The sequence below is a fragment of the Cotesia typhae genome, unplaced genomic scaffold (assembly GCF_013202065.1).
Source record: "Cotesia typhae breed Kobodo isofemale line unplaced genomic scaffold, CoteBio_Ctyphae contig_4, whole genome shotgun sequence".
NCBI classification, from domain to species: domain Eukaryota; kingdom Metazoa; phylum Arthropoda; class Insecta; order Hymenoptera; family Braconidae; genus Cotesia; species Cotesia typhae.
The window spans coordinates 9,553,513-9,566,036 of record NW_027423748.1 but is presented as its reverse complement, the minus strand read 5'-3'; the positions used below and the strand labels follow the sequence as shown (position 1 = coordinate 9,566,036).

Below are 12,524 nucleotides of genomic sequence, written 5' to 3'. Positions count from 1 at the left end.
GAAACTTTTGATCTTTCACCCGAACGCTGCAAGTCATTTCTGCGAATAATTCATCCACTTCACTGAGCGATTCAATGAACAATTTTAAGGCAGGGGAAATTTAAGAAAATTTTTTTTCAAAGCTTAAATCCTAAACTCAACAAAATTGCCGACTGTGCAAAATTTGAAAGTTAAATTCTGGATTAAATATTGAAGACACGGAGAAATTATCAGAAATCAATTTTGTAGAAAATTAAATTTTTTTTAAAAAAAATCTTTGTGATTTTTTACCAAAAAAATTTCCTCAAAAATTTGCAACATTTAAAAAAAAAAAAGAAAAAGAATAACGCTTTACTGAGCTGAGATGTCGAATTCTAGAATTACTTTACCAACAGTATAAATTAAAGCACGCTATAAATTACTGGAATTCAAAATAAAATAATTCATACAAACAAACGATTAAGTATAAACAATTCTCTCGGTATGATGCTCGGCTTTATAATATAACTGCATAGACAACAATAGCCACAGCAAGTACTATTTTCCGCAGTTTTCCTTTTACAGAGGCTGTCGCTGCGGAAGAACACACGAAATAAAATTGACAGTAAAAAGAAGCAAAGACGGCAGATACCTACTGAACAAAGCACCCAAAGTAAAGCGAGGGAAACCCTGTAACGTAATATACAAACAGAGCTCTTTATAAAGAGCCCATACATTGGTACAAGCACACATATACATTACAATGATATTTCTTGCGCAATAAACCATAAAATCTTTTGATCTCCTGGGTCGTGAATCGTATCTCATTCGCAATCGGACTAAACTTATTTCCCAGTTTCCCGATTGAACTTTTTGGCTTCCAATTTCCAATGACCGGCAGTCTTGACTTCCATTCCACGTGAGTCCATCTTGCTTTGAGCACCAGTTACAGAATGGGAGGTATTTTCGGGTCGAGGATTTCTGGGATCAAGAGTTCTCTGAATGTGAATACGGAGCTGGGAAACTAAATCCCGGTTCCCGTCACTGAGGAATACTACGATCATGACTAGGAAGAACATACTGGCAAGATGCCACCAACATTTTAACATGCATATCACTAACTTAGTTGTTGCTTTGATATTCAACTACTCAACCACTTTGGGTATAAAATTAAACGTTTCAAGAGAATGTAGGATGCAAATAACCGCTCAAAAGTTGCTATACTCTGTGTCTACTCTGACATGTTGTTCTGCATTCACGACGATCTTATCATCAACAAGTGTCTCGCTCATGTCACGAAAATGTCGACATTTAGCGCCGGGTATCTTGTGTTTAATTAATACATCTAATTTTACCTTCTCTACACCTTATACCAACAAAATTATATTTTAGAGTGTACAGAGAAAAAAATTCTGATTATTTCGTCCTTGTTTGTGCAATCGAGGACGAAGAATGTCTGATGATATGCTAAAACTTTCTGACTGTCATAGTGCAGATCGATTGGGCATTTGGCTTATACAGATGAATAATTTTCAACAGTATTATTATTTTATGTCGCGCTCGACTTGTATGATAATCCTTGAAATGCAGATGGTAATCATTTCTATGCTGTTTCGTGAGGATCACTGATTCTAGGTATGTGAATTCAAATTCCTGTCGATTGACTAATGCGGATAAATTAGTCAACAATTTACATTCCGGTATATTGGGGGTGACCAAGTTGCACTTGGGTTGAAATGGTTAGATAAATTTTAATTAATTCAAAATAATGTTTTTGGTTCAAGATTTTTCGTCAGTAAATTTAAAAACTGTGAAATAATGTTTTCTAAAAATGATTCTTGAAATTATAACTTTAAATGTACTTCTTACATATTTTTTTTAAATTTTAATTTATAGTACAAACTGTAAAAATTCAATTGTTCTTTTTTCATAAATGTGAAATATTTTAAAAAAGAAACTGAAGTACAAGATTGATGAAAAAATTTTATTGCAAGAAGTAATATTTTTAACACTGATTTTATAAACCATTAGAAACCAAATAAACTGTAAAAAAATGTTGAAAAAAAAAAAAAAAGGTATTACCTTAGAGAAAAAGAAGCTAATGAAGAAGTTCCTGCAGCAGGACGCGAAGCAAGTGACGGGAATTAATGATAGCGATGTGTAAACTTAAGTGTGAAGATGATACAACTTAAAGAGGATTGAGCAACAATGCGTACACAGGAGCAGTTAACGGAGTGAAATGAAGAGAGATTGCTCTGATACGGAGGCACTTTGCTTTGTACAACACGAATTACCAATGTCGTGTAATACACTAGTCAGTGCTCTCGTAAACCTCGAGTACATGCCCAAGAGAAAATAAAGGAGTCTGAACTGGAGTAGAGCACAGCAGAGGAGACTACTGGCGCAATCGCTGTTAAGATTATAGGGCAATTTTTGGTAGAGGTATATACGTCAAGAGACTGTTAAATCCTAAGTAGTAGCATTGTTCACAAAGCTAGAACAATTAGCTTTTATGTTCTTTCGACATGAAAGCTTGATCATCGTTTTTCATGAGCATTAAGCCCTATGTAACTTGGATGTACTCGGGTACCTTTGCTTGCTTTAAGAGTACCGGAGATGCATCATTTTTGACTTTCTGACGATTTCGCGAATCAGAACTGCTTCAACTCAAAGCTTTCAAACAAATTTCATTTATATTTTATCTATTGCTTTTGCTGAAACTTCTATTTTAGAGCTTTCGTTGAAATAGTTCGGCTAAATCTTCCTGCTCGGGAAAATAGATCTACGGATTGAGAGAGCCATTGGAGAGTAATAAACCAGATTTTGATATTAAAACTCGTCGGAGGAGATTGTTTGAGGCGAACAAATACTTTTTACAGTCAAATCGATTTCTGTTTATTTCAAAAATTTGCGGAGTGGATAATTTTCAATTGATTTAATTTCTCTGGACTGAAATTCGCAACAAATTGAATAAAAATAAAGAATAAATATTAAATTTTTCTGTAGTTTTATAAAACAAATAAATTTTAATATTTAAAAAAATTTAATCAGTGTGTAAAAGAAATATTTTTAAGAACGATTGAACACCTGGAATTTTTTTTTTTTTTTCAAAATTTTTTGTTCAAATTTTGAATTTTTAATTTATTCATGAAATTTGTTTGAATTTAAACTCGTATTTAAACTATGAACAATCTATTTAACAGAAATAAATTTAACAAATCCTTCTATCGGTGTTTACATAAAGTAGATAGACAGAAGAAGAAGAAGAAGAAGAAGAAGAAGAAGAAGAAGAATAAGAATCATCAACTGGTTTCAGGAAGAGCATTAACAAATGACCCAGATATATGTTTATCTGTAGAATATAAATAGCTGGTTCGGGTGCCGTTGGATGTGGGGTAGATCTGGAGAAATAATGATAAAAAAGGTCGAAAAAAATTTAGGAGTTAAGAGCGAATCCATCGCAATCGCAAACAAGTCGATTGGTGATTCTCGGAACTTAATGACCTGACATTGCGACGAGTGATTCGTGAACTTTTTCAGCAATACTAATACTGCTGACGGTGAATGTATATGTATATATGTGTACAACAAGACGATATAGTCAATAAAATTCAGCGGCATTGACTGGCGGTTGGATGTGACTTGTTACTGGAATTTTGCCAGTCACCAATACCCGGTAAAGTACTTATCGACAAAGTTATTATTTGTCAAATTTTAACTATTACAGCCTCATTTTACATACTTTCGGCATTACGTGAAATACATTATTTATCATTATCATTATAGAATATTTATGGTAATCGTAAATATCAGAATTTGAATTTATAATATATGGACATTAATTTTATAGTATTAATGAGTTCAAATGCCAAAGTGATGGTGCACAATCATTAGTAATTACCTGCAATAAAATTAATATTTGATGCTTTCAGTGTTTACTTTTCAATGCGAGCTTAATCACTTGCTTTGAATTTATTCAGTGTTATTATTATTATTTTCATAATTTTCAGATTTGATATTTATCGTAAACTATCATTATAATTTTTGGCAATTGAGTCCAGATTTTATTAATTAACATTTTTGAAGATTTAACATTTTTTATTTCTATGAAAAATCTGAATCAAATTCTGATAGTAAGATTGAATTTTTTTTTCTCTGACATAACGTTTTTTCGTTAAAAATTTTTCATATCTTAAAACTTTTGTCTAGATTCTTATTTTGTCTTTGAAGAATTCGAGGTGAAGCATATACGGAAAAAAAATTGCTAAAGTTTGGGGATGGTTCAGATGCATGCATATATTACTGAAAATTTACATGTAAATGTAAATATGTATGAAGATATATAATACGTATAATATATAATATATAACGAAAGTGGAAGGATCGAGTGCAAAATTCGATCAAGTGTAAGTGCGTTGAACATTGTTATCTTCTTTCCGTATTTCTTACTGGTATATTTGAATGTATGAAATATATAAAATATAATAATATATATAGAATATGTCTATAGATAGTGAAGAGTAAGAATGAAGAGGGGGAATGAAGAGGGGGAAGGAGGTAAGACTGCCGGCGGCTGCTGCCGACTTGAGTTTGATCAAAAGTAGAGAAGCAAGTACGTGCACACGGGCTAACTCCTCAAAATTGAGGTAGAAAAGCTCTCGAGAGCACTGGCAATAAAACCCGTGGCCTTTTTTTATGCTGCATCTTCAAAGACTACTCACTATTATTTATTTTTATTTTTTTCTTTCCCGTCTTATCCACCAATAAAACACAAATTTAATAGACCAAGACAGTAAATGTTTTTCAAATATTTCATTTCAAACAGAATTTATTTCGAATGAAAAAGGAACGCTTCTCCTTATTCTTCGTTTTTTTTTTTTTTTTTTTTTTTTTTTTTTTTTTTAAAGGTGGATTTCCGTCTCTATTGACAGAGTTTATCTCCTGACAAATCTAGTATAGTAACCAGTCAATTGAAAAGGGAAGAAAATAAACGCCTAAGGATTATTGAGTTACTAGAAATTTTCATAGCTCACCGATTTTATAAAAATTTTTTAAGACATTATTGAGAAAAAAAAATTCTTTCAGCATCATTTTTTTTATTTAGAGTATAGAAATTTTTTTTTAATTTTTCTGAAAACTTATGATAAAATTTATGCATTTTCTATTTACTGTTGATATGTTTTTAAAATAAATATTTAGCATTAGGATTATTCTTATTTATATCCCACAATAAATAGAACCTATTTTCATTGAGGTTTAAAGAAGTTCCTTAGAGACAGTCTTGAGTGGAGATTTATCGTAATTTTTCTCAACACACTTGGATTACAATAGACTAACAAATTACAGCTCAAGTACTCACCTCTCTTGGAAGCATGAAAACTGTCTTGGGGTGAAATCTGTTCAATCTGAGCGCTGAGCCGCGATTTGGGTAATATGTCTCTGTTGGCGTTGATCTTTTCCACTGCGTACCGAAAGGCTACCCCTTGTTTGTCGTCCGATTGATGAAATAATCCACCTGGGAAATTAAAACCGCACAACAGGTATGCATTTATTATTACGCCTTGTAGTTATGCACAAAATAATATAAATAACATATTAGTAAACAAAAAAAGGTCTATTTAAAATCACATTTTATTTTCATCGAATTTTTTTATATTTTAATTTCGGCAGCCGCCTGAGAGCATTAAATTTTCCGATAGTAAATTTTATCTCGTCGGTGAAATTAAAAAAAATATTATCTCGGCTTATATATCCAATACCTGCGATATTCTATAAACTTACTGTTTTATGAATATTTAAATATTATAAATATTAAATGTAAAGTATAATACATGGAAAAACATTAATTATAGTGCCGGTATTTTTTGCGGGAAAGCTGATGTTGGGTATATATATATATATATATATATATATATATATATATATATATATATATATATATATATATGAACCGGTCTGCTAGTTTACATTCAGTGTAGACGACACGTACATGCCCCGGTCGAGTAGATAAATCACTTTTAAAATATTAGCATTTTGGTGGCTTGCCCACCGGAATGTTTGTTTTAATATTTAATCTTAATATTCCTTTTTTGTCAGGGCAAATAAAAAACTTGGCTATTTATTGAGTTTGCTTATTGTTGTGAAGCTCGGGTCACAAAAAATAAAAATTCCCTGGTGAAATCGATCTTTATTGGCCAAATAATTATTGAATAGCAATATCCTATTTTTAAAGAGTAAATTGTTTGGTTTATCGATTTTTACTATAAAACAATCAAGAAAAAAATGTCAGTTCATTTCTTTTAAATATAAATGATAAATAAGGTATTGACGGGTAATATAACATTATTAATTTTTTTTTAATTCCTATAAATATTTAATAGAGAGCAATAAATTTGCTATAAAAAGGATTTAATTTAAAATTTAACACAAACAATAAATCAAGGTACTTTTCTTTCAGCATATCTAATTCGTTAAATAATTATTAAAAAAAACATCCAGTTTATTTCACTGTCGGGTGTTTGTAATGACCAATACATTCGAAAACAGTATATTTGCTAAAAAAAAGTATGAAACTCCGGCTAAACCCTCTTTACAGCGAAAAAAGTAAAAACAAATTCTTAGCGAAACAATTTACAGATTGAGTGAATTTATTATTTTGCAAAGCCTTTGAACAAACATCGAGCATCGTTGTTTTGATGAGGAAAAATATTATTAAAAAAAAATGAACAAATATTTAGCAGGATAGTAACAAAAGCGAGTAAATGAACGTTTATTATGATAATAACGTTTGTTTATCAACTGATAAGGCTGCACGGAACTTTTATATCCCATGGGAATGTACAATAAATGATTTAGTAACTCATGGACATCGTGGAACGGCGAGGGCGGGGAGGAGGAGGAGGAGGAAGGACCGTGCGAATAAGCTCCATTCAGATGGGGAAATTTACCTCATAAATTATTAGTTTAACCTTGTATTCATCATAGAGCGAGCTGAGCGAACAACCAGAGATATAACTACGGTGAGAAGACGTGCCACAGCTTTCCGGGCCACAAATTATATCTTGATTTCTGAAGGATTTATTGCGCTTATTCTACCGTCGTTAACCAACAATTATATGCGCCCAAACCCGTCTACTTATCGCTCGCATCTTTTCCTCCATGGTAAAACAAATTTAATGTTTTAAGTATATAATAATTTACAATTTATGATTTATTGTCTGAGGAAATATCTACCAAATTATGATTATGCATTCTTTTGTGTTTTTCGGGTCAAGTCAGGAGTGACTCATTTTTATCTCGCGACATCCTCGGTCCTTGCTCTGCCCTGAAAGCTCGCTGAAAATTTAATTGAAAAAAAAAAAAAAAAAAAAAAAAAAAAATTAAAAAGAAGAGAAACAAAAAGTTCAACGGCAAAAAAAAAAGTCATTAATTAATACCGTGGAAATTATATACATATCCATAGAAAATGGAATTTTAAATATTCCTCGTGACACGTATATTGGAAATCGATTTTTATGGTTTTTTATTATTTTCGAGCTTACAATCTACCCCTACTACTGTCAAATTATTAAAACTTGAATATTCATAGTTTATTGATGAATTAGCTTGTAATGTTTGTAGTTACTCGGTGTTTTAGAAAAAATTCATTAAAACTCATGTTGATACTTACTAATAAAAAAAAAAAAAATTATCGAGCTTTATTTTTAAATATTGATTTTGATTTATTTTTAGAAACTCAATGATATTTTTTTTTATTTTTAAAAATCAGGCCAAATATATTGTCTTCTAACGCCCCGGGATTTCTTTAAGAGGTTCAAGACCTTTTCTGGATGATATTTAGAGGGAATAAATTTATGGAAAACCTTTAAAAAGCCAGAAATAGCCAGCCCGTTGGAAATCGTAACCTCAGAATTTAGTATAATTGATTACTGGGTTTATTTAATCTATTATCTGAGAATTTTATTAATTAAAATATTAATTATTATTAAACAAAACTAATAATAAATCTTGTTTTACATATTCATACTATCATTCACGACTTAATTAAAAATAAATAAATATAACTATTTTCTTCTCTTGTTCAACTCTTGGCCTCCAACAAAAGTTACTCCAAGCAAAAAAGAAAGACATTTTATTTTGCAAAAAAGTGAAAAAAAAACCCTGATAAAATAATACAGAACAAATAAAATAATTAAAACAATTGAAACTACAAATAACTTTCTTCCCCATGTTCATTCTAAAGCTTCATTTAATTCCCGCGACTGTTCACTTTTTTTCAGTAATTCGTAAATTTAAACAAACCCGTAAAGAGTTTTCTCTTTACCCGGCGATCCCGGTCTTTGATCTTTCTTTTTGCGTCATCTCCGGTTCTTAAGTCTGCAGTGATGAAGAAAACGTAATTATATAATACGAGGCTTCCTTTTATTACGCTACAGAGATAAATACATCTATACTGGAGAGCTCTCTAACTTGTATAAAAGTTGGAGTGTATAAAAGATAGTAAGAGAAAATAGCCCACCGGGATTCAGAAGGATGCAGAGGATAAAGAGAATCTAAACACCCACTCTTACTTCCGATACACGGAAGATTAAAAGGCACTCAGGAAACGAATGAATAATTTATGGTGGCGGCACATCCAGTTCCTCCTGCACCGACTCAGCCTCCTCATTCTCATTCTCATTCTCCTTCTCATCTTCATACTCCACTTTGCCCCGACAAACCTCTCCAGCCAGCATTTGTGCTTACTCACTACTCCATATATTCCAAGGAAATTCTATCTGCACTTTAAATACATGTAAATAGTAAGTAGGCATAAGGTGTTACAAGTACCTTGCCGCTCTTTCTCTTTATGCCAGTTTTTATTTCAAACTATATCCTGTTTGCAGTTAAAAACTCTCATGTGCAGCTGAAACTGCTTCGTTTCACAAAATATTATTTTTGCTTTCGGAACAACTACCCTACACTGCCGAGTATCGTATTTACTGTTTAGTTTGTTAATTACTTTAGTAGTCAAGGGTTTTAATTACTACGTACAAATAACATGTTATCATAGCATTAACCATCTACTCACCAAAAATAATATTTATTTCATCGAGTAAATATCAGTTATTGTATACGTACAAATATATTTACAAAATGCAATTATCAGTTATAAAATTGAATATTGCCAAGTTAATTATCTGTTTTTATTTTTATTTTAATAACGTTAAAAAGCCAACCAGGATATTATCAATTTTTGAATTTTTTAACGCTTCAATTATCTCAAATTAATTTTATATGAAAAACAAAAAAATACTTTTTAGCTTAAAAAATTTCAAAAATTGTTTATGCAAAGTAATTTATAATCATAAGAAGAGCTTTATTACGGACAGGATTGAGTAAACAACCAAAGTTAGTTACTGTCCGTCAGGTGTTTACCTAACACCTAATCTTGACAGCAATTAATACTCTAATCCCATAATCTCCAACATAAGTGCTACTGACACGCATCTCGTAGATCCTTAGTCATCTAAAATCTTATGAATCCTAACAGCAGTCCGGCAATGCTGATCTAGCTATTGCTTACCTCTGTATTATTATTATTATTATTATTATTATTATTATTATTATTGTGTGATTCAATTTATATAGCCAGAAGATTAAAATTTTTAATGTTTTTATAATAAATAATATATGTAATGTTTTCAGACAAAAATAATAAAAGGACCGTAAACAGAGCGATATTGAATGAAGCCGTCATGCATTTATCGAAAGGGAGCACGTAAGGCATATCGTAATCCAGCGATAGGCGATACACGACCAAGTGATTAAATTAAATGAATTTATAAGGAAGGGGTAGATGGAGTATGGAAAGACACTCACCTATCCTGATAACGTCTGGAAGGGCGTTGGTGTGGGTGGCGATAAGTGCCAGCAGCAACCACCTCAGCGCCATTTCCGGTCCTGAGTAGTCAGCTCCCGAGATCTGCGCCAGCGCGAGCCGGCGCGAATTCCTCCGGCTTCCAGAAATGCACTGCAACTCACACTCCCAGTGGATGATGAAGAAGAACAACAGTTGGGTTCTCGCTTCTCTTGCTGGTATCAACCTCCTGGAAAACAAGATAGGGTGCCTGCTCATTAAAATGCACAGTAGAGACTCCCGTGTCTACGTCCACTAAAATTCCCTCTACTCTTTGTGTTATGCATATATATCGTGTAAAGTACACACTGTAGAACCACCTACGCCCCACACATGACTGAGTACCATCCGTTGATCCCTTCTCATTTCTCATCTCTCATTTCGCCTCTCTCCTTTCGCATACTGTTTGCTATTCAATGGAAATAAATCTTACAAGTAAAGTCACTATCTGCGTTTTGACTGCCGGTATTTCATGTCATATGTCTCGGCTTTAATATTTACTCTCATTTATCCTGACAATTTTTTTTTTTTTTAATTATTTCTATATTTTTATTGTAAACAAAGAAAAAAAATTGTTTTTTTTATTTTTAATGATAAATAAATATATTATTGAATTTTTAAAAATTAAAAAATTACAATTGATTATTTTTATCTACTGTCAAGCCTTGAGAAAGATCTTAAAAATCTTAAAATAAAAAAATATATTTTTAATTTCTTTCAGTTAAATTTTTTAAAATAATTTTTTTAGTTCCAAAAAAAATCTCTATTATTTAAAATATTGTACTTTTATAATCAATTAAAAATAATTTTAGAGGACCATCTATAGAAAAAGTTACTAATGGAAGTGAATGAACTTTTAACATGATCAATGAAAATAATTTAACTGAATTAAGCCCTCGAAATTCGATAACTAAGTATCCAATACATTCATTACTTTATTGAATTAAATTATTTGATTACCAATACGATTAACAGCATCAAAATTTTAAAAGCCCTCCATAATAATTACTAAATAATAATGGACGACATATTATTAAAATCATCAGTTATATAATCCGAGTTATGATCAAATCAACTAATAACTTCAATACTTCGCTGAACTACATTAAATAAACAACAAAAGCCCCATTTATCCATTGGTCTATAAACCACTGGATAAAATACCATTAACATAATAAAAGAAAACAATATCAGGCTCGAGTTTCCAATTATCACTTTTTAAGTGTAAATTAATAAATCATAAACACTACATAATAATCCTCATTAAATAATCTGAAAATAATTAACGCAAACACCAAAGAGAAATGGACAATTACCAAACAATAACTCTTTATAAAGTATCTAAATATTAAAACAACCTCGAAGCTTCTTAAATATTAAAATCCAACTTATTAATTATTTAAACAGAAAAATAAAGCGAAAGACAAAGCGAAGCAGCACTGAGACGAATTGCTGAACGTGATTTTCACCAGCGGAAAAAGTTATGTTGAATTTAAAGTTTTAAGACTCCAAGTTCGTGTACACAGCGGGGATGAATAAAACACCAGAATCGTGATTTCATTAAACATATAAAGTGAATTTGGAAACTAATTCCAGGAGCCAGCAGTTGACGATTTAAGGGAACAGGATCAAAGTGCTTTAAATCCATCCGAAACAATTAATTGAATCAACAGTGGCTTCATACACCTCTACTGGAGAAAAAGTTCTGAAAAAATAATGACAAACTTGCTGTTTACACAACTGGATTTTATTTTATAATTCACCGAATAGAAGCCAAAGCCAAAGCACCAGGTACGATTTTTTTTCCTCCTAATACTGGGTTTTACTTTACTTTATTTCATTTATTCTATTTCTAGCTCCTGAGTCTAGTTTACTTTTTTTAACGACTATTCACTTTGTCAGAGGTAACGTGCAGACATACGACAGTGCGACGTGTGCAGTATACCAGGTTTACATAAAACGCGAGCTTGCTTTGGCTCGGTGTTCTACGGAGAATGTAGAACCCAGAGTATAGATATATGATAATGTTACGTACTACCTAAAATGTAGAATGTAGGATCGAGATAAAAGGGATAGGATATGTGTAGAAGTTGAAACGTATGCGAAAAGAATGGCAAAGAAAGCCAACTGGAAGCTAAAAGCTCCGCGGTGGAAAGTAACGTTGCCACTGTATATCTATCTATATGGAGGAGATACCTGCTCAAGGGTGGGGCACATAAGTTGGTTCGTCGGTTGGTTAGTCCGTCTAGTATGTAGTAGATGCATGTAGAAAAACAAAGCAGCGAGAAATGAGAGTTTGCTGACGAGCTTTTTCGCGAAAAAAGAAAACCCCGCTCTATTCACGATCCGCGGATATTAACTTCCCGGGCAACTTTCAGCATTAAGATGCCTGCGAGGTTGCTGCATTTTTAAGTAATTTTTATTTTCTGTTATGGCTATGAGTGACGAGTAGAGCATCTTTTCTGGTGGAGCATAAAGGAAATTTTTTTTATTAAATCCCCCGCTTTGAACCCAGACTGTTGGAGCTATCAAAGCGGAAGGTAACTAGCGTGCTTTGATATTTGATAAGAGCATTACAAATACTTGCAATGCAGGGGGTATTTAGTCATTATCCCTGGTGGTGAAAGGAAAGTACCTGGAGATCGGAGATTGTGTGTCGTTACAGGGC

At 32.0% G+C, this 12,524-nt stretch overlaps 1 protein-coding gene and 1 long non-coding RNA gene across 9 annotated transcripts in view; one reads left to right on the top strand and one right to left on the bottom strand.

Annotated features, from left to right (window-relative positions):
- The window catches only part of LOC141527574 (uncharacterized), a 140,319-nt gene extending 130,439 nt beyond the window's left edge, over positions 1–9,880 (top strand). Inside the window, exons 5-6 of one of the 2 annotated variants that reach the window (XR_012479216.1) lie at positions 5,305–5,498; positions 9,646–9,880. This is a non-coding gene — a long non-coding RNA (uncharacterized LOC141527574). The remainder of the gene's footprint in view (positions 1–5,304; positions 5,499–9,645) is intronic. The other variant, XR_012479218.1, reaches the window with a different exon arrangement.
- Kair1d (Kainate-type ionotropic glutamate receptor subunit 1D) overlaps positions 1–10,496 on the bottom strand; it is a 56,769-nt gene extending 46,273 nt beyond the window's left edge. For 2 of the 7 annotated variants that reach the window (XM_074243135.1, XM_074243134.1), the window contains exons 1-2: positions 9,820–10,492; positions 5,318–5,473 (exon numbers count right to left, since the gene is read on the bottom strand). In XM_074243135.1, coding sequence (XP_074099236.1) covers positions 5,318–5,473; positions 9,820–10,075 — 412 coding nt within the window. In that variant the 5' untranslated portion in view covers positions 10,076–10,492. Of the gene's footprint in view, positions 1–5,317; positions 5,474–9,819 lie in introns of all 7 variants that reach the window. The other 5 variants (XM_074243136.1, XM_074243132.1, XM_074243131.1 and 2 more) reach the window with 5 other exon arrangements.
- Between the last annotated feature and the right edge of the window lie 2,028 nt (positions 10,497–12,524).